General features: G+C 57.2%; 1 protein-coding gene across 1 annotated transcript; it reads left to right on the top strand.

Annotated features, from left to right (window-relative positions):
• Window positions 1-20,927: 20,927 nt before the first annotated feature.
• On the top strand, window positions 20,928-24,302 carry BLACAT1 (BLACAT1 overlapping LEMD1 locus). Its single transcript, XM_065698325.1, has 2 exons — window positions 20,928-21,120; window positions 21,371-24,302. The coding sequence occupies exon 1, from the start codon at window positions 20,958-20,960 to the stop codon at window positions 21,057-21,059; it is 102 nt and encodes a 33-aa protein (XP_065554397.1). The 5' UTR covers window positions 20,928-20,957; the 3' UTR covers window positions 21,060-21,120; window positions 21,371-24,302.
• The last annotated feature ends 543 nt before the right edge of the window (window positions 24,303-24,845 follow it).

Genomic DNA, 24,845 nt, shown 5'->3' with positions numbered 1-24,845 from the left:
AAAGGGCATCCGCGGCACCTCGAGTTCCACTAAACCAGATCCAATGCAGCTTCCACCTGGAGACACAACCTCAGCGGCACAATCCCAGCTCGGACAAGACAGCAGGGATCTGGGTGTGGGAAGCTTGGATGCCACCGCCAAGCAGCGCAGCACCTCTTGGTGCCCTCGGAGTGGTACAAACCATGGCTCGGGCAGGGTCATTCCAGCTCTCTGGCAGCATCCCATGGGAGCGGGCAGGCTGGCGGCAGCGCTGGGCAATCTGCGGAGCGTGTTGGTAGCAGGAGCAGCGCCGGTCCCAGCGCGCGGGAGCACGTCCCCTGTTAATCAGCGTTTAATTAAAGGACACGCTGACATTTGGAAATCAGAAGCATCTCTCGCGTGTGGGCCGCCTCTCCCTGCTGCTCGCCTCGTCTCTGAATCACTGCTGACATTTTGCCAGATTAGGATGCGGCTCCCTCCTTCCTCATGAAAATACATCGGGAAGGAGACACGAAGCCACGGCTGCTCCTCAGGGACAGGGCTTCTCTGGGGAAGGACCCCCAGGGATGTCCTACAGAGACCCTGGCTGCGGGGCAGGCTCTGGTGTGGTCAGTGCTGAGGCAGGGGGTACTCACCATGGGGCAATGGGCTCTCCCCGTGCAGAACCACGCCGAGGGGCCTGCAGCAGCTCGGGTCCCGCAGCAGCCCCAGGGGATGTGCCTGAGGGGATGAGAAGGGCTGGGTGCGGGTGCTGTGCTGGGAGCAGGGCGTCCTTGGCCTGCAGGGGCAGGATGGGCCCTGGGGACCCTAGGGTGGGGATGGGAAGCTGGGATCGATGCCCCGCTGATGGCATCGCCCCTCACAGCGGGAGCGGCCGGAGCCAGGCTGGGGGCAGAGCCTCCCCCGCCCGGGGACGGGGACCCCTCTTGTGCTCCCCTTCCCTGCCCATCTTCCCTCATGACCGGATCCTCTTTTCCCTCACACCCCACACGCCTACACCCCCCCCTTCCCCTCGCGTGCTCCCCCTCGTGCCCTGCTCGTGTAACCCCAGATCCCGACCCCGGGAGGGGGGGGCGAATCCATCCCCTCTCGCCCGGCCGGAGCCGTGTCCCAGCCGCGTCCCGCATCCCGCATCCCGCATCCCGCATCCCACATCCCGCCTGCGCCGAGGTGCGCCCCCCCGCCCCGGCACCTTCTGCTGCTCTTGAACCGGGGCCAACGGTCGCGTTTCTCTGCCAGCCCATGTAAAGCGAAGAGCAGCGAGGGATGAGGAGGAGGAGGGCTGGGGGAACCCTCACCGCTCGCTTCCCTTCGGCTGCTCATTTCAACCTCCTTTCAAGCAGAAATTACTCACATTAATCAAGAGTGAGAATGTGTTTGCAGCCCTGCAGATTTGGCAGCGCAGAATCAAATTCCATCAGGAGCAGCAGGAGGACGGGAGCCGGTATCTCTGCTGTGCACGGCCTAATAGAGCCATTGCCAGAGGAAATTGGATCTGAGAGCTCCCCGAAATTAATCTACCCTTTACAGAGATGCCAGGAGATGTACATGACAAATGAGCGTTTGCAACGGAAACATCCAGCGCATCGGAGCAGGGAGGAGCTGCCCCTCGGCCAGCATCTGCATGGGCAGAGGCACACGAGCAGTGTGGAGGAGACCCAGGTTCGGGTTGTAGGAGCTGCTGGGACAGGGGAGAGGGGCAAAGCGACCGATGCTGCAATAAACACATCTCCTCTGCTCCTCCCAGCAGTGCCAGAGCTCAGATCCTGCATCCCACGCCGGCGCGTGTGCCATGGGGCGGTGAGGAGCATCTTCAGCAGCATCCCAGCCTATATCAGCAATAGTCTGGCAGCAGGGCCAGGGCAGGGATTGTCCCCCTGTGCTGGGCAGTGGTGAGGCTGCACCTCAAATCCGGTGTTCAGCTCTGGGCCCCTCACTACAAGAGAGACATTGAGGGGCTGGAGAGGGGCCAGAGAAGGGCACTGGGGCTGATGCAGGGCCTGGAGCCCAAGTGGGATGGGGAACGGCTGAGGGACCTGGGGGGCTCAGATGGAGAAGAGAAGGCTCAGGGGGGACCTGATGGTTCCCTACAAGTGCCTGACAGGAGGATGGAGCCAGGAGGGGCTGGGCTCTGCTCCCAAGGAACAAGGGATGGGACAAGAGGAACCGGCCTCAAGCTGCACCAGGGCAGGTTCAGATGGAGCTGAGGAACAATTCCTGCCCCAGAGGGTGCTCAGGCATCGGAACAGGCTGCCCAGGGCAGGGCTGCAGGCACCGGCCCTGCAAGTGTTCACATACCGTAGAGACGAGGCCTCAGTGCCACGGGGCAGTGGTGGCCTGGGCAGTGCTGGGGTAAGGGTTGGACTTGGTCTTAAAGGGCTTTTCCAACCTGGCTGATTTTATGGTTCTATATCAGGAGAAGCCCAGCGAGGCAGAGCGAGGGCTGGCAGGAGCATGGGGCAGCCCCATGTGCATCCATGCTGGCTCTCTCCATGTTGTGCCATGGAGGAGGGAGCAGGCAGGGGTTGTAGCTCACCCAGCAGAGCCGGGGCTCAGGTGCTGCCTCCCGCCCCGCGCTGATGGAGCCGCTGCTGCTCCGAGGTGATTGCTGCTTTATTGGCTTATTTTTAGCCAGGCTCAGAGCAAGATGGATGGGGCTTGTCTTGGAGAGCCTTGTGCTGGCAGCAGGAGCCCGGGCACGGCGCAGCAGTGATTGCTTTGGAAGCTGCCTTGGAAACAGATGGGGCAAAGCTCTCTGGAGCTCACTCCTGCCCTGGGACCAGTCCATAGGGTGGGCATGGACCAGACGAGGTGCCTGCTGCTGGGCAGTTACGTCCAATGGCAGCCCCCCAGCCCAGTTTGCTTGCAGCATCCCCCAGTGAAAACCCAAAGACCTGTGGGACCAGGTTGTGTCCGCCCTGAGGGTCTCCCATCATCCCAGGGGTCTGTCTTCCCACTGGTGCTTCTCAGGAGCAATCCAGCAGCACCCCGTGATTGAATCTTGACCTTCATTTCCCAGCTTCATTAACTCCATGGCCCTGTACATGTGGATTGAGCAGGGCTGGGCAGAGACAAGAAGCATCAGGGAAAAGCAGTACTGGATGCATTGAGCACAAGGCGCTGGGTACCAGACTGGTCCAAACTGCACTGAAGAGCAGAGCAATGTCCATAGCACAGCCTTTCCCTTCCCAGGACAGGAGGGAAGCACTTTGCTGTGTGCATGAGCTCAGGGTCACTGTGCGTGAGTCAGGCTGCAGTGTAAGTGGGGTTGTGTGATTGCAATGGGGTAAATGGGGCTTGGTGGGGAGTTTTGCTCCCCAGATCAATGCATTTCTGTGGGGTGCTGTTGCAGTGCCCAGGGATGGTGTGTGGCACCCGGTGCCCTGCTGCTCCTGTGCTGGGAACCGCAGCCAGCAATGCCGCAGGGAATATTGATTAGTTTTACAGCGTAACCTGACAGAGCCTATTCTGGGGATGTAATGAAGATGGATGATCCCATCCCCTCACCCTGGTGCTTTGGGGAAGGGGAAAATCATTCGCTGCATCCTAGAAGGATGCTTTGTGGTCCATCGCGCCTCGCTCTTGTACTTCATCTTATTTCCACCTCTCTGGCTGTTTTTTTCTTCTTTCCATCTTCATGGCTTTTTCCTTCCCTCGTCCCAGCACCCTCTATCTCACCGCACCACAGGGATCTGGTGCTTGGGCTGGGAGGCAGCTGAGCCTGGTCCAGAAGATCAGGGGTGCAGACTGCAGCACTGGGATGAACGGGGAGAGGACTCGTTGCAGGCTCAGTGGAAAGCTCTCCCCACATCCAGAGCCATGATCCAGCCTTACCACAGCTCATCCCTCCCTCCTCCTCTGCCGTTGTTCCCTGTCTCTTGTTCTTCACCCCCTGCTCATCTGCATCTGCAGCCCTGAGCATCCCAGCTGCCAGCCCTGCTTACTGCAAACACATCCCCCCTCCAGCATGGGGAGACTTCTGCTGGGCAACCTGTGCTGAGCTGGGGCTCATCCCAGGACCCCTTAAACATCAACCAAGCGCAGCTCTATGAGGAGCTCCTTCCACAGCCTGATCTGAACCTTTTGGAAGCCACAGGCAGTGCTTTTCCCTCCACTGCCCAGCGGCTGTGAATCCATATTTACCATAAACCCAAGCTCCAGCATTCCCGTGCAGGAGGCAGTTATGTACAGCCATAAAAATGACTTATGATTGGTCAGGGTTTTCAAAGAAGAAGAAGGAAGGAAGCTCATATGTTACCAGGTCTTTATTTCTCTTCTGGTTGTTACCCTTTAGGATTCCTGTTTTCAGGCTTTTCCCAACAAACACGGTTGGAAATGTCAAGGACTTTTTATGGAATAGCTGAGAATCCTCCAGAATCACAGGGCTGCAGGAAGGAAAAACCAATCCCAACTGCTGGATGCACGAGGTGGGATCTCCAGATGCTGCTGGCACCCTCTGTACGGTGCCCATCTCTACTACGCCTTCAGGTGACGACCTAAAGAGCCTCACTGCTGCCTTCCATCACATCCAAACCCTGATGCTCAGAAGGGATCCTCTGCTCTGACCAGATGCAGATGTGATGCTCAGTAGCTCCAGCCCAGGGAGATGCCCCACACTGGAGCAAAGATTTCCAGGGATAATGGCAACCTCTGCTTTAAACCTTTGAGCCCGTTAAGGCTGTTTTGGGGTGGGAACTTTGGCATTCCCATTGACGCTCTGTGCATCCAGCCAAGTCCTTATAAGACCAAGGGGAAAAGCATCCTGTAGCAAACGCATGGTGCTTTTCCCAGCCTCGTGGATACTCACAGCAGAGCAACTGCTCTTCTTCTCAGCTAAGGGAGCTAATTCCATGAGTAGTGGAGCTCCGCTGCGAGCAGAGGGCTGGCTGCTGTGATAGGGAGGAGAGGAAACCACAGTGCCCTGTCATTTTGAAGGAAATACATCTAAAAATAGGGCACCACAGGTACCTGCCTGGCTGTTACTGGCTGCAGATACACGGTGAACACGATGGACCGTTGTGTGCTCTGCAGTCCTTCCACCACCACTTCTCCAGCCTGCTTTAGGGTGACTTTGGTGGGAAGGGCTTTGGAGGGACAACGGGGGTGAGGAGCACATCCTCTCCTTCCACAGCCGCCTTTTCCTCCTGCTCCCAGCTCGTGGCTTCATCTTAGCATCTGGGCAAGTCGCGCACCAGGGGCAGAGCGAACCTCGGTGCTCATGGCAGGCCAGGCTGACAGCTCCTGTGAGCTCGACGCCGCGAGCATCATTTCTCGCTGATCGCAGAGGGAAGGAATGGAAGCAAATCTTTCATGACACATTTATTTTTGTCATCTATTTATTAGCTCAGAGCAAAAGTCCTGCTGCATTCTGGGGATTATGCAAATCAGGGACATCAAGGCAATTAAAAGAAAGCCCAAGTGAGCACAATGTCAGAGCCGAGCAGATGCTGAGAGACAGCACAGCCCTCGCTGGCCACTCCTGCCCTGACGCAGCCCCCAACGTTGAATCCGGATGCTCCTGCTTCTCCTCCAGCTTGTGCGGTCAACCCTGCCAAGCAGGACATTAGGCCCATGGGCCCCACGCATCTCCCAGTCTGCTGCTTTGCTGTGGGGCTGCTCCTGCTGCCCCTTCCCTGTTTGGGAGAAGGATGCATGGGATGTCTGCTGCCGTTTCTCCCTGTCTGGGAGAAGGATGCGCAGGATGCCTGCTGCATCCTCATTCTCGTCATAGGAGCTCGTTGTGCTCACCTGGATGGATGCAGCCGAATCAATGCTTAGGCTAATCCCAGGCAGAGTTTGGGTTGCTGGGATCCCTGAGGGGGTATCCACAGGGCAGAGATGAAAAGGGTCCTTGCCCCCTCTATGGGACCCGCCAGGGAGAACATCCCAACAGGGCGCGGGGTGAGGTAATGCCATGCTCATGTTGGGTCAGGCACTGCCGCGGGAGGAGGATCTGGCTCGCTCCACGGGTCTGAAGCTTGGCTAAATCCCCACTGAATCACCCGTTGTTCCACTGACAGCTCGGGATTTATGAGAGCTGAAGTGGATGGATGGCAATGAGCAAGTGAAAAAGCCAAGTCCCAGATCCGACTTGTCTTCCCCTCGGCAGCTCCGGAAGACTCAGGATGTGTGTTTTGGGATTTAATCCTGTCTGAACCTCTATTTTGAGACGGAGGTGGAGGGGGAGCTTCAGGCAGCTGGAGTGCGTGTTGGTAGCTGCATCCAAGGACAGCTCCTGCCCCGGCAGCTCCTGGAAGTGGGAAAACGCCGTTTCCCAAAAGCCTGTGGAAGAGCACAGGGAGGCTGGCCCTCGGAGACATGGAAAGATGCGGGGAACAGCCAGGGAAACACGCTCCTATCCTCACTCTGCTAATTACACTCATTAGGGAAGGAACGCTGCCTGCGATTGCGAGCCCTACCAGCTCCTTTTCATCCCCACTGCCTGCCGAAAGCACGCACCGGAGCGCTCGGGAGTTGGGTTCTCTGCTGGAAGCGGGCATTTCTCCTCCCAGGTCAGAGGCTCTTTTGTGTCTGCCTGGCTGGGAGACGGGGCCGAAGACAAAGCAGAAAGGGAGAAAGCGGGAGAGAGGCGGGATGGGGCGAGCCGGCATCCCCGCGCCGGGGGGACCGGGGGCCTCGGCGGTGGGCTGAGCCGGGAACGGGAAGCGGAGCAGCGGGAATGCAGCCGTGTGCGCGGCTCGGAGGGGAGGTAATTTATGCACTAACCTCCGCTCGGGGTTGCGGGGAGGCCTCTTCCCATCGCCCCTTCCACCCGCCTCCTCCCGCCCTGCAGCCACACACAGCCTCAGCCCCCTCCGCAATTGGGAAGACACCTATTGAGCACCGCTCTGGCGTTGCTGGGCTTTTGTTCCTCCTCCTCCCGTGCTGCCCGAGCTGCTCCTTCCCTCCGCGCCGGCTGCGTTAAGTTGCTTGCCATGATCCCCAGCAGAGAATCGCCGTCCCGCTGACGTCCCGCGGTGGAGGCGGCGGGAGGAGAGACAGAGGAGAGCAAAAGGAGGAGGAAAGCGAAGTAAGGCAGCGTTTGTCTCCTTTCTTTGTCTCAAGTCTCGCCTGAGGAGTTGTGTGTGCATGGGGGGAGCGGGGCGGTCAATAGGAGCGTGTGCACGCTCCGTGTGCGATGAGCATCTCATGAGCACATGTGAACCCCACGCAGCCACCGTGTGTTACCTGGGCTGCTCCCCGCCCCAGGCAATGCCTATGGGCACCCCGAAGCAAGTCAGCTCCTTCCTCTGCTCATTGTGTGTGTTGAGAGTGTGCTCTGTGTGTGGATGTGAGTATGTACGTTAACAGCTGCTCACGCGGTGCGGTAGCTAATGTGTGGCATTTGCCTGCATGTATTCTTGTTAGATGAAGTTATGTTCTTGTGGGTATACATGTAATTAGCTGAAACAAATTGAATCCTCTTTGGTTTAGGTGAGAATAATCACCAACTGGTCAAAATCCATCACTACATGAGTGTTCGTGGGGATGTGTGTGTATATGTGTGTATATATGTGTTTATATACATGTGTATATGTGTGTGTCTATGTTTATATACATGTGTATATGTGTGTATATATGTGTGCATATATGTGTGTATATACGTGTGTATATATGTATATACACATATTCACGTGTAATCATTACTTATGCTGACACACAATTACATGCAACACATGTTAATGTACTCACCAGCTAAATTACACGTGAGCTCTCTAAGTGCTGGATTTCAGGGTGAAGCGTGCACTTGTATGAGTGGTCCTGTACATGAATACATGCTTGTGTGCATATGCTAAGTTTTTGTCTTACTCAAGTACCACACACAAGAAGTGGGGGTGTTCTGTAGGACTGGGAGGGGGGGGTGTGCAAACACTTTTGCATTGATGGCAATGGATATAAAGCCCGTGCACCAGCCCCGATTGCAGAGAAGGAGGAACTCTGCCTGGTGCAGAGCGTGTTTTGCTTTGCAATGAGTGGGAACTGAAGGGCAAAGAACAGATTTGTTGGTGCCTGTGCCTTGCTGAGTACCACTGAAGCCTGCAGGAGAACAGCACGAGGGGCTGGTGTGGTCGGGATTGCTGGAGCTGCATCTGAGCAATCCTTCCTCCGGCTGCAAACTTGCAGCTCCGACACCAGTGCTGGCATTTGGCACACAGAGGGAGGCTCTCCGGGTGCTCTCCGATGAGGTAATCCCAAGGAAAGATAAGGGAAGTGCTGCATGTATTAACCTGAGCGGTGATGTCAGCGAGGGGAGAGGAAATTAATGACTTGGAGATAGGAATTGCCTTGGTTTTGGTGTCATTTGGTTGTCGCCGTTATCTCAGACGTGCTGGGGTGGCCAAAGGGACCTGAGGGCTGGCAGGGTCTGGGGACACCAAACAGTTCCTGTTGGCTTGTGCAGAGATTTGGGTGCTCTGTGTGTGTACCCCAGAGCCTGGGTGCACCCCTGGGTCTGTGCTGTGATAGCCTGTGACTATTAGAGACTAAGGGACCCAAGGGATGTCCCCTCCTGGTTTGTGTCTGTGCATCCCCAGGGAGTGGTGGGATGCAGCAGCAGGGTCAGGTGGGACCAGGGCTGGGACAGCTCCAGGCGGAGAGAACAGGCTCAGGTATGGGCTTGGGGCCACCTTCACACTGTGCTTATGGGTCTCCCCATGGGGTCTTCTCTCCTCCCTTGGGAAGGAGCAATGGGACCCTGGTGCCCTGCCCAGCATGGGGAGCGATGGAGGGAAGGTCTCCAAAGTGCAACAGAGACACGTTCTCCACCAGAATCTCGCCTCATGCTAATGGGTATCACATTGTGTCCCTGATGACTTGTCAGCAGCATGTGAGAAATCACTTGCAGCAGCAAACAACAGGGCCAGCAGGAGACGGAACACAAATACCTCACATCACGAATGCCTCCCCTGACACAGAGGATGCACCCACGATGCTCCCCAGATTTCCCCACTCAGCCCATACAAACCCGTTGGTGCCCTCTCCGGGGTTACCCTGTGCTGTCTCATTCCAGCCCCACATCTCCCCCCCCCTCAGTGCTGCTGTCCCTGCACGCTGCCTGTTGCATTGAGCTGCTGGTGACAGCAGAGGACAAGGGGCGCCCATGAGCTGGGTGAGCCTGAGCTTGGCTTGCAGGAGATGGTCCCTCCGGGGCTGCCAGCTCAACACAACCGCACAGAGAGCCTGCAGAGCCCGAGGCAAGAGCCAGCTTCACCTCCTGGTGCCTTGACTTGGTTCACCCTCCCCTGCGGGGGTTTGGTGGAAGCTTGCATGAGGCTTCACCGCAGCACAGCCTGGATGGGGATACCTGCTAGGAACGCTCTATTGCGTGTGCAGGTTGGTGGGCGCAGGGATCACAGCGTGGGGCAGTGGTGTTTGTAAAGGAGGCTGCAGTTTCTCTTGTTTGTGCCAGTGCAAATCCAGTGAGGAAAAGGAGACTCCATGGATATGGGTGCTTAAACCCTCTTCAAACCCGCTGTGAAGCTCTGGTGCGAATTCCAGTCTCTGCTGCTGTCCCAGGAGGGAGCTGGGGCTGGGGCTTTAGAGGTGCTGTTTGAGCTTGTGCCTGGGATGGTGAAGCCACGTGCAAAGGGGGTTTGGGGTCTGGTTAAGTGGATTCAGCCCTGATTTGTGACGGTGGGACATGGGTCGAGCTCTTTCCTTCCCAAGGCTGTGCCCGAGGTGATGTCCCTCAAGTCACTGGAGTCACCGGAGGCAGGTTTGAGCTCAGGGAAGTGTCTCCCCAGGGGAGCTGAAGGTGCAGGGGTGATGCTCACCCTGCCCCTCTCCAGGTTCCCTGCAGCCCCTTCAGGCACTGGAGCTGCTCTCAGGTCTCCCCTTCAGGAGCCTTCTCTTGTCCAGGCTGCCCCAGCCCAGCTCTCTCAGCCTGGCTCCAGAGCAGGGATGCTCCAGCCCTCGCAGCAGCTCCGTGCCCTCCTCTGGGCTTGCTCCAGCAGCTCCAGGTCCCTCCTGTGCTGCTGCCCCAGAGCCGGACCAGGGCTCCTCCCCTTCCCTCTCCCAAACAGATCAGGTCTATGCTGTGTCCTGAAGGAGCGTGCGGTGGCACCTGCAGAACCGGGGCTATTTTGGCCTTTTCCTTTGCTGTGGCTGCCAGAACACCCCACGGAGGGAGCCCGGGGTCTGCCTGGTCTCCTCTCCATGCGCTGCAGCAGCACCGGCGGCAGCGGCTGTGCACAGGCTGCGATTGCTGCTGCAAGCAGGGCTTGTAGAGCACATCCCTGGCATGTCTTGGACAGGGTGCTGCAGGCAGTGTGGTCTCATCCCCAGGCGCGACAGGGAAGCAGATCCGTGGCTTTCCCAAGCTCAGCACTAAGGATGCGCTGTGTGATCCCGGATGTTGTTCAGCTCACCTGCCCTCCCTCGTATTGCCTGTAAGAGGGGGTTTATAGAGCATCCTGCAAAGATTTGGGTTATATCCCTTCTGTTACAATACAAAATCAGGTGATGAGAAAGCTGGTTAAAACCCATGAAGAACCCCGGTATCACCCTATCCATGGGACATACAAGTGACAGACAACGCGCACCTTCAGCTGTACAGAGCACCGCGACCAGAGCTGCTTTGGAGCCTCCTCTTCCCCATGTAAATGTTTCTATAAAGCCAAAAAGTCCACCCATAATGGCTTGGAGGACAAGGTAATGCCTGCTGAAGGCTGGGAAATGACATTGTTACAATGACAAATACTCTCCAAATACCCAATTTATGATCCTGGGCGCCTTATAAATGTGATTAGTAGATCTAATCTTGCTGTGCTGGAGCCAGTTGTCAAGACAGCTTGAAAATGGATCATTGCCCAACTCTGACTTCAACTGCTCCCCAAGTTCTAACAGTTACTGCTCGAAAGCAAAGCAAGAGTTGAGTCCTGCACTCCCTGCCCTGGGGCATGAGCCAGAGAGGGGATGGGGAGTGGGGACTGCAGATGATCCCCTAAAAGAAAGGCTGATAGGGATGCAACTACTATGGATTTCTGTGGAAAACAATATCCTTTAGGTGCGCCCAGCTCGGTCGGTCTCTGTTCTTGAGTATCCGTCCATCTGTCCACCCATCTGTCCACCCATCCTTCTCACTTGTAAGGTACGTGTTATTTCTCTCCACCTTGCAGTGGGGATGGAGGCAGCCCTGGAGAGGCTTTTCCCACTCCCGAGACATGGGCAGGGAGCTGGGGAAGGAAGGGATGAGCCCTGGAAAGGCGAAGCAGGGTTAAGAGCTGTTGGCTTCCTTTGGTGCTGTGATTTCGGGTGCTCTCACTCTGGGTACTGTCATGGAGGTACCCCCGGAACTGATGCCCTCTCCTGCCTCCCCGGTGCTGGTGGGAGCTGCTGGGAGCAGGGTTCCTGCAAGCCGGAGAATGAGGTTTCCAAAGGCACTCAAGTGCTTTTGGGTACCTGGGGTGGTTGCACCAGGCTGTCAGAGCATCCCGGTGCCCCCAGGGCTGGTAACACCAAGGTCTGCTATTGGTGTCTTTACTTGGGATTCTCCTGGGGATCCCGGTGGGAATGCGGATTCAGTGCTGTGATTTTGGGCAGCCTGGATGGGATAAAGGCTTGGGGGGGGGGGGGGGGAGATTGTGAAAGAGTCCCCAAGCTCCCACCCCCCTTCCCCACCAAAGAGCCCCCCACCTTCCCCATCTGGGAGCGGAGCGCACGGGGGAGGCTTTGAGCGTTGATCCAAGACAGAGCGGATTTGGGCTCCCTGTCAAACGTTCTCATTGTCTGACCCTTGTCCGGATGCCAGCAAAACCCTTTGGGAATTTCCCCCTCCACCCAGCGCACCGGCTTTAATTACAGGAGAGGAATGCGAGTGCAGAGCCCTGCTCCTCCCGCCTCTGCGCTCGGGTGCCCGCACATAGACCCCGAGGTCTGGGGCCTGGGATGGTGGCGGATGGAGAGGGGACGAAGAGGCGCTGTGGGGAAGGACGGCAGCGGGGATGGGCGCTGGGTGCCCCTGCTTGGTGTGGGCAGGATGCTTCCCAAACCCAGGGTGACAAGAGGGGGCTGGTTCCCCCCTTGTCCCATGCTGGCAGCAGTACCCGAGCAGCAGGACATGAGTAATATCCATCCCACTGGGGGAGTTAGATCAAAGGCAGTGAAGTAGATACAAGAGGTTTCTGCTTCACAGACCAGAGAGGCTGCAGTTCAATAGCGCCTTTGTTACCAGCTCTCCGGAGCTGGGGATGGAGAAATACCTGACCCCCTGCTCCCTCCCTCCCTCCAGCCCCTCGGTGCAAAACCATTTCAAGTATGCAGCACACAGCGAGGCTCCGCAGAGCCGTGGGGATGGCAGCAGGAGCCTGGGATCCACAAATGGGACCCCCCGTAGCCGCCTGGGGCTTGGACGTGATGGGATGTGGGGCACCCACATGACTGCGCATCCCTGAGCATCCCTGCACATCCCTGCACGTCCCTGCACGTCCCTGCATGCTGGGGTTTGCTGGCAGGGCCAGGAGAGGATGGTGCAGGTGATGCCACCCCAAGGCCAGTGCCGGGTATCCTGGTGTCTTCCCATGGAGAGGATGCCACGCTGCCAAAGGTGAGCTCAGCCGTGCTCTGGGCTGTCCTCGGGTCCCTGTGGTGTGGGGCTGGGGTTTTGGGATGGGGACGTGTCCCTGTGCTCTGATGCGGGCACTGGAGCTGCCCTGTGCTGTGTGCAATCTCCCTGGGAAGGTCTTGGGTGCCAAAGCAGAGCCACAAAGCAGAGAGGGCCATACCCGATGAGTTATTAAGTTCAGATCTACCCCTCGATGCGCAATGAAACTGGGGCTGTCTTTAGTGTACCCCTGGGGACCAAGGGGTTGGGTTGGTGCCGGAGCTGGGGGTCAGACCCATAGGTGGGGGTCCTGCATGCACACAGCACCCCAGGATATTTGCTGGAGGAGCTCCCCGGAGCACCCAAGGACACAACACCAAATGATGCTCGTGCCATGGGGCTGCACATGGGTGCATCCTCCTGCAGCTGCTGCAGGGTGCAGGGGCCGGGCTGGGAGCGTGGCTGTGTCAGAAAGCGGCTTTTTCCCCTTTCCCAGTCACGTATGGGAGTTAAAAGAGGGAAAACCTTGGGAAACACCAGTTCAGAGCTACCTGTGTGCTTCAGAAGCTCGGTTTGTCGGTCAAAGTCATGTTCGCTGCTATTATGAACCACAGCGGGCAAATTCCTTCCTCCTTCCGAACCCAGCTGCTGGATAGCTTTAGAAACATTGAATTCCCCAAGGATTCTTGCTAGGGCAACAAGAAAGGGAGTTTCCGACCCTCAGTAGCGGAGCTGACCTCATCAGCTCCTGGCAATCGGCAGTCACCGCTGCGGAATGAGTGAGTCCTGGCAGGGAAAAGGATAGAGGCAGAGGCTGGTGCTTCCGCAGGGGCAACCTGGGCAGTTCTGGTGCCACCGGGTGCAGGGAGGTGGAGAGGCTGCTGCTAAGGGTAAGGTCTGTGTCCGGCTCTTGGGGGAGCTGCTGGAGATGTGTTTTCCCCACGGGCATCACCTTGTCCTGGGATGCCTCTTCTGGGGGTACGGAGATGGAAGCGCCCCATGGAACACATCACCTTGCGTGCATCTGCGCTGCTCCATGGGCAGCCAGGGTGACTCTGGTTTGTAGCTCAGCGGTTTATTGGGATACTTAAAAGCAGCACAAAAGGCTCAATGGGGAATACGCAGACAGAGGTAAGGTGCAGCTGTGGCCAGGACACTGCAGAGTGAAGCTGAACCATTTCCCTGCCTGCTCCTTGGCCATGATGCCATCGATCCAGGCTATGGCACGTTGCCTTTTAAGCAGGGAGGGAGGACAGCACAGACGGAAGGGCTGCTTTCCCTCCCGCCTCCTTTACCCCTTTCTTCCTTTTCTTCCCCCAAAGACCGCTGGCTTATCCTGGGTAAGCCCTCTGCTGTGGTCTATGGCTTTTTATTCCTATGTGATTGCTTTGCCTAACTCATGTAGGGCGAAAAGCCATGGGCTACACAGAGGAGGGACTCCACCGTCCAGGCACCTCCGCACCCACCCGGACTCCTGATCCCTTTTTAATCACTCATATTTATTTGGTAACAAATAACAGGAGAAAGGGGGCATTGAAGCCTTGCAGAGCACAGGGACAGACAAAGGGGGACGGGGATGGGGGGGGCTCGGCCTTTCAGGCGCCATCGTCCCCATTCAGAGCCGCTTTTCTTTGGCAGCGAGAGCTTTTCTCACACGGTTCAAAGCGTCCCCACCTGCAGCCCCATGGAACAAAAGCGTCAGGCGGGGACCAAGCGCACGGCCAAGGGCACCGAAGCGCCTGCAGGTGATGGCAGGAGCCCTTCCTGCTGTTACTGGGTGTCCCAGGGGGCTTAGAACAGCCCAGCACCTCCAGCCCCATCTGCCCGCCAATCGTGACCCTTCCAGGGGTGCTGCAGACCGGGCAGGATCCATCCCTGCAGTGACCATGAGGCCGCAGCCAGCCCATGGACCAAGGATGTGTGGCCGGGAGCACTGGGAAGGACAGGTTTAACTAGAGAGCAGGACGTTAAACACAGATCAATGTCTGTGAGCACAGCAGCCTGGAGAGCGGGGTGGATGGGGTGGGAAGAGACCCCATCACCACAGACCCCATCACTGCAGACCCCATCACCGCAGACACCATCACCGCAGACCCCATCACCATAGACCCCATCACTGCAGACCCCATCACCGCAAACCAAATCACTGCAGACCCCATCACCATAGACCCCATCACTGCAGACCCCATCACTGCAGATCCCATCACTGCAGACCCCATCACCACAGCCCCTGCTGCCTCTGCCAGCACCTGACCAGCGGTGGGGGTCCCAAACCACCTTTGCCAAGCAGGAATGAGCGATTTCTCTTTCCTCTTTCCCTGCCCTCTCCCCTCCTGCACCTTGGGTCACCTGGTGTCAGGCTTCCACGTTTATTTCACCAGCCTGGAATGCACCTTTAAAAAGAGCAGTGATTGAAAAGAGCCCGGAGCTGAGGCTCAGCTGCAATCCCATGACTCAGGGAGGTGTGGAAGGAAGAGAATCACGAAATCCCCCGAGTTCCGACAATGAAAGCCGGAGAGCTGGCAAGGCTGGGGCCCAGAAGGCAGCGAAACCAAGCAGCATCCGTCAAAGCGAAAGGGATGGAGCCAACCTCCCCAGCCTGGTTTAATTATTTCCTAATGAGGATTTGCTCATTCAGAAAATTCACCCTTGACAATGGCTGCCCAGAGCCATTGATGCTGGTGGACACGCATGGCTTGGTCCTGCTGCTCCCACCCCGGCGTGGGGATCCCGGTGTGAGGGTGCCATTAACCCCCAAGACAGGGAAAACAGGGCAAATTAACCAGAAATGCCTGGGTTTCCCATTCATTTTGCAACCCTTCACTGGGGAAGCAATGAGCAAACCCCTCGCTGGGTGGTCCTGGTGGGTCAGGGGGTGCAATAAAACCCCAGGCCGGCCTCAAGCCCCCCCAGCAAGGTTCCTGCAAACACTGGGGGAAGAGCTATTGGGGATCCTGGTGCAGGGGTTCAGAACCCATCTCCGGTGGTGGTGCCCATGGTGAAGAGAGCACAGAGGGATGCAAACACCCGTCAGTATTTCGGCGGCTGCTGGGCAGACAGCAACTGATGAGAGCAGGGCTATGGGCAGCCTGTCTGCGCTGCGCTGGCGAGATGCTCGGCTCCTGAGACTTGCTCCCACTGCCTTGTACGCCATTGATTCTTCTTTTAGCAAGGCAGGCATTAAGCAGGGAAGAGATGGAGGGACCACAACTGAGTTTTCACGGGGCTGTGATTGGGAGCAGCCGGGATGGGATGATCTGAATGGGTCCATTGGATGGGGTGGCTGTGCTCAGGAGCCAGGGGACCCAGTCTCTTTCTCACCATTCCTTGCTGAGCTCCAGCTCCCCCAGCAATGCACGAGGGTTTGATTTGTGGTGTTCGGTGTCTGACCCCAGGGCGGGCAGGAGGCCGTGGATGGGACAAGGGTTCTGACGGGAGCTGTGCAGAAGGCATTGGCAGGGACCGCTGGAAAAGGTCCATGGCCAAGAGGAGGTGTTGCCAGCACCAGGTGAGCTCTCGGCTTGTCTGGCATCCACCTCCCGGCAGCAGCTCCAGCGCCTTTCAATTAGCACAGCCTCTACCTGAGCTATTACTGGGCACAGCAGAACCCCTTGGCTGCTGTGCTTACACAGCATTCAGGGCATTAACTAAAGCAGGAGATGAGGTTGGCATTCCCAAAGCATCTTCGAGAACTTGGGCACACACCTATTATTAAATGCAGTGATTGACATCCCATCCCGGGTCCAGAGGAGTGAGCTTGAGGAAGAGCCACTGCAAAGGTGGCTCCTGGCCAGCTGCATCCAAAGGCACCCGCAAAGGAAGGTGCTGGAGCAGATGGACCCCTCCAGCAGTCCCTGGTCCTTCCTGGAATCCCAGGAGCAAATATGCGGAGTGGGACGAGCTGCTAATTACAGATAATAACTGCTCTGTATGAGTGAGGCATCCACCGTATCCCAGAGCCGCCGGTGGATGAGGCACGGGCTTGTCCTGTGCTGCCCTGCAGGGAGGGGAAATCACAGCCACATGCCCCGACACAGAGCCCCCATCCCGTATCCGCATCTTGGGCATCCCTCGTGGCAACAGGAATGTGAGAACCAAGAAGCTTGTGCACAGCTCCCACATAGCGCTGGGGTGAGCAGGGCTCTCATCCCGCTGGGATCACTGCCTGCTGCTAACCCGCATGGGGATTGGGATGGGATTTGCCTCTGTGAGCTGGAAGAGGAGCAGGAGCAGCACTGGGTCACCCAGCCCCATGGAGGCTGGTCCCAGGAGATAAGTGCCAATTATTAATAGTTTAATTACAGCCAGATGAAAATGAACTGAAAAGCTGGGGCCTTAATCAAAGCTGTGACAGCACCAAGCCCTCATGGGACACAGTGGGACTCCCAGCACCTCGCCAGCAGCACCGCGATCCCCTATAGAGGGAATGATGCTCAGTGAGAGGCTGGGGAGATCTGGAAGCACAGGATGCCCAGAGGGCACTAGAAATCACAGTGCACCCCACACCCCCAGCAGGCAGAGCCGTCCACGTGTGGGGCTGCGCTTTGCATGAGCAGCTTCCCCAGGCTTTGATCCATGACATTATCCCTGGGTATTTACCCCCGCTTTGCACCAGAGGGTTCAGTTCCTCGAGTGCTGATCCCGCACGGAACGCGGGTCACTGGAAGAGGTTTGCAGGGATAAGTCACCGCCGGGACAGAAAGGAGACAAATGTGGGATTGGATGGGAATGCTTTATCCAGCTCTGCTCTGGGCAGGGAATGCCGCCTGCAGCAGTTGTGCCATGGAGCACCTTCCTCCCCGCTCCTGCTTGGAAATGGGTTCTTTAGTAAGCGGGGAGGCCACCGGTGCTGAGTCAGCCCAGGGCTAATGAACACCCTGGCTGCCCATTGGAACTTTATTGCACCTATTAATTACAACCATTAACTGCAGCCAGTGAAATCTCTCTAATGAGGACCCTGGCGACTCTGCCTTCCCCCGGCAAATGAATGGGGGGGGGGGGGGGAAGAACGAATGGGCTCAGCAGACTTTACAGGAGCCGTGTTTTAATTAGCGCTGCTGCTCTGCAAACACGCTAGGCAGCATCTTCGCCCTTCATTATCTCCCCTTAAAGGGATGCTGCTGCTTTGCAGGTTAGGTTTAGCCCGGCCTCGTCGTTGTTGGGTTTCTAATGCAGCGCTGCTCATTATAGAAAGTGCTTTGAAGGCGGTTTTCTCGTAGGGCTGGTTGTAAGCAGCGAGATGGCCAAGGTTTGTGGGAGGAAAAGGGGGGGAAATAAAGGAAATAATGATTCTGAAAGCTTGGCTGAACACCAGCGAAACTGGCATTAAACTGAAATACAGCTACAGGGCTGCATCCACGCTCCTGCAGAATGGCTTGAACCTGCCCGAGGGGAGGCTGAGATGAGCTCTGAGGCAGAAGCTCTTCCCTGTGAGGGTGCTGAGGCGCTGGCACAGGGTGCCCAGAGAAGCTGTGGCTGCCCCATCCCTGGCAGTGCTCAAGGCCAGGTTGGACACAGGGGCTTGGAGCAAGCTGCTCCAGTGGAAGGGGTCCCTGCCCGGGGCAGGGGTTGGAGCTGGATGGGCTTTAAGGTCCCTGCATCCAAAGCCAGGTTGTGAATCGATGCTATATTATGGGAAGAAAGTCCCATGAGCTCTGGTCTCCTCCAAGGGTGTCTCCTAAATGGATCTTAGAGAACCAGGCTGGTGATCCCCAGACCCTCCTGAGCATCCTGGCTGCAGAGGTGGACGATGCTGACTTGCTATCACGAAAGGCAATGGAGATGAATTTCTGGGAACATTTCTACATTTCACTATGAATTATTTCATGGGAGCAATTTCCATTGCAAATGAGCTCATTTCCCAGGAAAACAAACCCCAACGTGGCAAAAGGCAGCTTTGAAATGTGGGGTTTAAAATGCAAAACTTCATGTGGGTTTTCTTCCAACCAAGTAGCTAAAAGTGCATTCAATGCCCTTGCTCAGCAATGGAAGCACTGGGGCAGGGGACAAAAAGCAGCCGAGCACCCCTTTCCCACTGACATCCACTGCCTGTATCCCTACCTGCATCCCTGCCTGCACCTCTGCCTACATCCTTGCCTGTATCCCTGCCAGCATCCCTGCCTGCACCTCCCTGCTGACACTGCCCTGCCTCAGCCTCCTGCCTGCCCAGGGAAATGGGTAATTGCTGGCTTAAGGAATAGACTGTGTCCAGCTGGTTCAGAAAGGCATTTCTTAGGGCTGAGGAAGAAGTGCCATTGCTAAAGCGAGCGTGCTGATTCCAGACAGCTCCCAATTCATCACTGTGACAGTGACAAACACGGCCCGGGGTGATGCGCTTCACTAAAGGGAATTCTCCAGCTTCACATCCTTACTGCTCCTCGTGTTTGCAGTGGAGTTTCAGCCAAAGTGATCTCCCCTGCACAGAAAGGGCAGCACCGGGCTGCGGAGCAGGCCCAGCCCTTGCAAAGCAGCGCTGCCCAAGCCAGTTCATTTCTAATTTGATTCAGTCCTTGCTCCTCCAGGCCCTTTTTTCTACCTTTTCAAGGAGAACGGGAGCGCCGGGCTCAGCTGGGCTGCCTCTGTTCTCCGGGGCTCATTCATCATTGTCTGCTGCCTGAATGGGAGGCAGAGCCTCAGCCTGAAAAGCCTCCGTGCTACAAGCTCCTCTAAATATATCAATAGCTCCTAATGGAAGCCGGGGTCCCAGCCCCACTGCCCAGGCTCTCATGTGGGGCTTTGTGCAAGGCGGAGTGGCTGGGATGGCCATAGGGGTACAGGGGGTGGCAGTGGGGACTGGTCCCCATGGGGACCTGGGGGGTCTGGTGCAGACGTGTTTGCCTGGTTCATATGAAGGGTGTCAAATACTGGCTGAGAGCCCTGCATAGGCAAGGAAGGCATTTGCCAAAGCCGGTTTTGGCAGTGCTGGGTCAGACCTGGTTTTGCCAGACCAGGGTGCCAGCTCCCCCAGGTTTCAATGCTTCTCCCTTCCTGTTATCCCTTCCCCAGCTGAAGCTGTGCAAATCCAGGGGGATGCAGGGCTCTCAGGTGAGTGGCTCCCACCCCAATGGGCTGCCCCACACCCAGCCATTCCCTCCAACGTCCCATTCCCAGCCTGGTAACACAAAGCAGCAGCAGCACAAAGGGAGACCTGCGTGTGCTCAGGAGCCATTCAGGATGGGAGGCGCATGAAAGGGCCTGTGGTCACTATGGGTGAGCTCCAGGGATAGCCTGGTTCAATGTGGGTGCTGTAGGCAGGTACCCAGATGGCTGGGGAGGGGGATAGCAGCAGGAGTGAATTAAATGGGATGCTGCCATTGGCTTTGTGCTGCAGCTGGGCCCCTTGGAAAGGGGAGAAGAGGAAAGGCAGGGATGTGGGATCACCCCCTTCATCATGCCCACTGGTGGACAGCAGGGAGAGATGGGGGTCCACAGACCCCACTTGCTTTGGCTTCTTTCCCCCATGGTTAATGTTCTCCTGGTTGGCCTGTGGGCTGTGGGCAGTGGGCTCGGGGCTCCCAGCAGTGCCTGGCTGGTGATGGAGGTCACTCTGCTCTCTACTGCCAATGTCCATGAGCCTCGGGAGGCGGCAGTGCCTCATACACTGAGGTTGCCACTTGGTCCCCAGGCAGCATCACCCCCATTGCACAGAGGGGTAAACTGAGGCTGCGAGAGGCTCCCTGCTCATGGGGAGCAGATGCTGAGTGCAGGCGCTGCAGGGAGCTGTGGATGCTGTGGTCCCTCTGCATGGCTGGGGGACGGCACTGTCGTGGTGCTATGGATGTGACTCGCTGGGCATCGAGCATCAAAATTGGAGCTGGTCACCAGCAAACTGTACAGAAGCTAAGAATGGAGCCGGGAGAGGGTGAAGGGTTCATTCAGACACGATTTCTGCACACGTTTGATATCTGTTTCTATGTAAACCCAGCCTTTCACTTGCACCATCACACTGCAGCCGTGGGGCCATGAAGTGGGCTGTGCTCTGGGGCACCAGCGCACACAAAGGGAGCGAATCCCACTCTTGGCTCTGCCTCTTTGTGCCATAACCACTGGTGCCGGGGGCTCCTAGGGGCTTCCCCCCCAACCCTCAAACATGCACCAGGCCCTGCAAGCTGTCCCCACGCCTGTCCCGATTGCTCACTGCTGAGGAGAGGGGGTTTGACTTCCTTGTCTTTCAGCGGGTGGGGAATTGGGAGTGCGCGGCTCTGGGGCTGGATAATGGGATGTGCGCCCGTGCAGGGTGATGCTCTGATGATGGGGGGGTCTGTCCCACACCTTCCATCTTCCCTGTGCATGGAATCACAGAACCAACCAGGCTGGAAAAGACCCTGACGATCAAGTCAAACCATTACCATCACGCAGGAGCTGCCCTGACTCCTCTCCCTATCCCCATCCAGGTCTCCTGGGGGGTGCTCCGAGCCCTCTCCTCCTGCTCCGGGTGATGCCCCAGTTCACCTTTGCTTGCTTCTGTGGCCTCCATGGCTTCTGCAAGATGAAGAGGAAGAAAGAAGAATCCAGCGCGGAGCAGGAGACCGCAGTGTGAGGAGCAGGCTCCTGTGTGCATCCCACCGAGCTGCACCTTAGGACCCATCCCCTTCCCCTTGGTACGCTGGGGGGGGGGGGGGGAGGGGGGCATTTGCTGCCTCCTTTCTTCTCCCCTCTCCAAGGACCAGCTCCCCTCTGAGCATCACCCTCTGCCTGCACTGCATGGAGGGGTCACAGGGGCTGGGGGCTCGGGGACGGTGCTGGGCAGGGGAAGGGGAGCCTGGGGCTGAGCAATGGTTCTGCGGGTGTTGATCTGCTCCAACACATTTATCCTGCGGCTTCTCTCTTCTCTCCCCTCCCTCTTCCCAGATTCTTGTGTGGCCAAAAGCACGGGAATGACCTTGCCGAGAGGCAGAAGCGGACGCTGGGGACGTTACCCTCGTGCTGCGCCCTCGGCACCTGAGCAGGCAGTGATGGAGGGGCCCTGAGTCCCAGCGGGGTAGAGACTCCCTCCTGAGCAACCGAGCCTGCCCTCGCTCCAGCAAGTCCCAACACACAGACATGGAGGGGTTCCCAAAGCCGGGGCCAGACCTTGTCCTTCCTGGGCTCCTGTTGCTGCAGAGCCTGGCCCTGGCTGGTGAGGAGAAGTGGAACATCAGAACCAAGCTGGTTTGGGGCTGGTTTGTGCTTTAAAGCAAGTGCCTGGGACTCCAGGAAGCTGCTCTCCGTGTCCTGCCCTGCTTAGGTTTTCCCTGTGTCCCAGATATTCCTGTCATGTAAACCTGAGACAGGCACCACTCACCCACACCCGTTCCACGTGCATAGAACGCGTCCTGTGTGCACGTTCAAGCACTGGAGCTGCAGTTATTTTCCCAGCTCCCGGATGGATGTAGCTCTCCAAGCAGCAATATGTTTTCCACCATGGCTCCGAGCAAAATGCTTTGCTCCTGGGTTGACCTCTATTGTGTTCATAAATGGCTTGCGGTGCTTTTTGATTCCCCCATCATAATGACTTGACCTCCGGATTGACGGCTGAGGCTCCTTTCAACTTCACAGCCTCCAGCCTTTTCTGTAGCAAACCTGCCTGGAGCCGAGCCCCATCCTGCTCACTTCCATGGATCCACAGTGGGCAAACGGGGTTTTTCCTCTCTTTCCAGTGGCAGCATTTGAACAGGGCAGCGCCTGCTCCCGAAGGCTGGGATGTGACAGCTCTTGTCACAGTGCAAACACTCTGTCTTCTCTCTCCCCACATTCACACCCCCTGGCTTTAAGGTCCCTTCAACCCAAAAGCCAGTCTGTGCTTCTATGATCCTAGGAATAACCCATGCTATCCGGAGGCAGACACTGCAGCAGGATGGGCAGCTTCCACCAAACACCCTGCAAGCATCAGCCTGGGTCTGAGTGCTGTGTCTGCACAAGCAGGGCTATTTCTGCATCCCAGGTGGTACCCGAGAGAAGAGAACAAGACAAAGCCTCCTTCCTCCCTCCCACGGGCAGGATGCTCTTCCAGCTGCTCCATGCTCCCGTGCTGACCCGCTGCATGGAGAAGTATTTCGGGCAGCCTGGTAATGCCTTCGGCCCATGGCTGGGCTCGATCCTCCCTGCGCATCTGCTTCCCCACAGCTCAGAACACAACCGCTGCCCCAGAACACCAGGTTTGTCAGGCTGTTGGTACTCAGAGGACAAAGAACAGGCAGCTTCAGGCAGCTCCAGGTGGGCACGGGCAAGCTCAATGGTGTTTAGGAAAGATGCTGACCTGGTTCTGTTCCTGGCTTTGCACATCAGCACAGCCTGCAGGACCCAGGGTTTGCAGCCCCGGGGCTGTCCTTGGCGAGGACCTTGGGATTTATCTTTAGGCCAAAGAGGAAGGTGGCGAAACACAAACTGAAGTGCTCAGATACAGCTTTAGCTTTGCACGGTAACGTGTGGTGACCAATAGGGAACACACGAGCCCAGGGATGAATGAATCACTGCTCTGGAGTTATTGCAAGTGTAAAGATCCAGGTCAGAAGTCCATGGAGACTGAGATGTCTACAGAGGTATCAGCTCTACAGGAACGAGTCTGGACTGGACCCCAGCGCTCAGATTGCTCCTGAGCGTGGCTCAGCCCCATCCCTATGCAAAAGGGCATCAACCACAAGCACAAGCAGGAGAGGACAGGCTGAGGGAGCCCTGCTTCAGCTCAAAGTGTTTGCTCTGGGGCTTTGCTCCGGGGCTTTGCTCCATCCACTAAATCTGTCTAATTCCCCCCCATAATAAACCCCCATTGAGCCCTGCTGAAGCGTGCAGCACCGAGCAGAGGGGAAGCACAGAACCATCCCTGCAGCATCTCCCTCGTGCTGCCGAGTGAGAAGCAAAGCATTAAACCCCTTTTTATTGTCCTTTTCCTTTCATCCCTCTGTCTGGATTTCATCACGGAGGGACCTACCCAGACGTGTTCCTCAGGAGTCTCCCAGCCCCAGTAGCCATAGAAACCGGCTATTTTTAGCCTGTTTTCATGATGCCAGTAAATGACTTTCCTCTACTTTGGGCAGAGAGAAGACCCCATCAGGCCTCTGTGGTAAATGAGGATCTCCAGCAAGGCAGGCGTCCTCTCCCATGCACAGGCACTGAATGTGGCAGCTGTAAATAAGCACCTCAATCTACGCACAGGGCGTTGCTTCCTCCAGTATTTCCCATGCCAGCACAGGTATCCATAAGGATTTTTAGAGCATGGATTTTACAGACGTTCAGAGATCAGGGTTTTTCAGGTACATGACGAACTTCCTCCTTTCCTTCTTCAAAAGAACCCCTAATCCAATTACCCATGGTTGGCAATGGGATCAATGAGCGTAAGAGCAATACTAGGGGCAAAACTCAGCCGCACAGCAATGCCTTTACTCCGGGATAGCTGCAAAACTCGCAGCCAAAGGTGGAAAAGCTCATTTGTCTGGGGAATTATTCGGTACACACTAACGAGCAACCCGGGTAACGCAGCAGGATGGGAGCTGGGGCAGAGCGGCATTGCCCTGGAGTGTTCTCTCAAACCATCGTCCCCCGGGATGTTGCCCTTCCCAAAGCCCATGGGGACATTTCTGCTGCCCTCCTCGGGGGTATCAATGCTGGGGATGCAGAAGCATCCCTGTATCCTCTGGGACCAGCAATGAGGCAGAGGTGATGGAGACCATGTCCTTTTGATGCCTGCCGGGTACCCTGGAGTTGTAAACACCCTGATCCGATGGCTTCTGCCGGCACGGATCTCGTTTACAAGGTTGTCCGATAAATTATAGATGCAAATCACGGCTGCGGTTTGCACCCAGAGACTCGCCTATGGATCTGTGTCCTGCTCGTACTGTTGGGACCACCGCAGCCCTGCGCATGGAAGCAGCGGGCTGCAGAGGGTCACTTGTGCATCTGCACTCGGACCAAGCACGTTCCCTGTCCGAGCACGCAGGGAAGCATCTACGGAGCTGTTGCAATAAACCGGCTCGACGGCACCCCTCAGAGACACGGGTTTGGTTTCTTGTGTGCTGCTTGTGGTCCTGAGCCGGGGAGGGAGCAGGAGGGGAGGGAGGCGGGACCGGGGATGCCGTGGCCGGAGATGGGCACGTCCCATCACTTCCCAACCCTGCGTCTTCCCACCGGGCGCTGCTGCAGGGTCACCCCCTTACCCGAGCACAGAGCGGGTGCGGAGCAGGGCTGCAGCACAGCCGGTGATGGGTACGGAGTCAGGCCCCGAGCTGCCCGCGGGTACAAAGGTGGCACCCACAAAGGCAGCCGGACCTGCGTGCGCTCGAACAGAGGCGCGCTGGGACAGGCAGCACAGAGCACCCGAGCCCTACACACCGGCTCCTGGCTGCCGGGC

Source organism: Lathamus discolor, chromosome 19 (assembly GCF_037157495.1).
Source record: "Lathamus discolor isolate bLatDis1 chromosome 19, bLatDis1.hap1, whole genome shotgun sequence".
Classification (NCBI taxonomy): Eukaryota; Metazoa; Chordata; class Aves; order Psittaciformes; family Psittacidae; genus Lathamus; species Lathamus discolor.
This window is presented reverse-complemented; position numbering and strand designations above follow the sequence as displayed.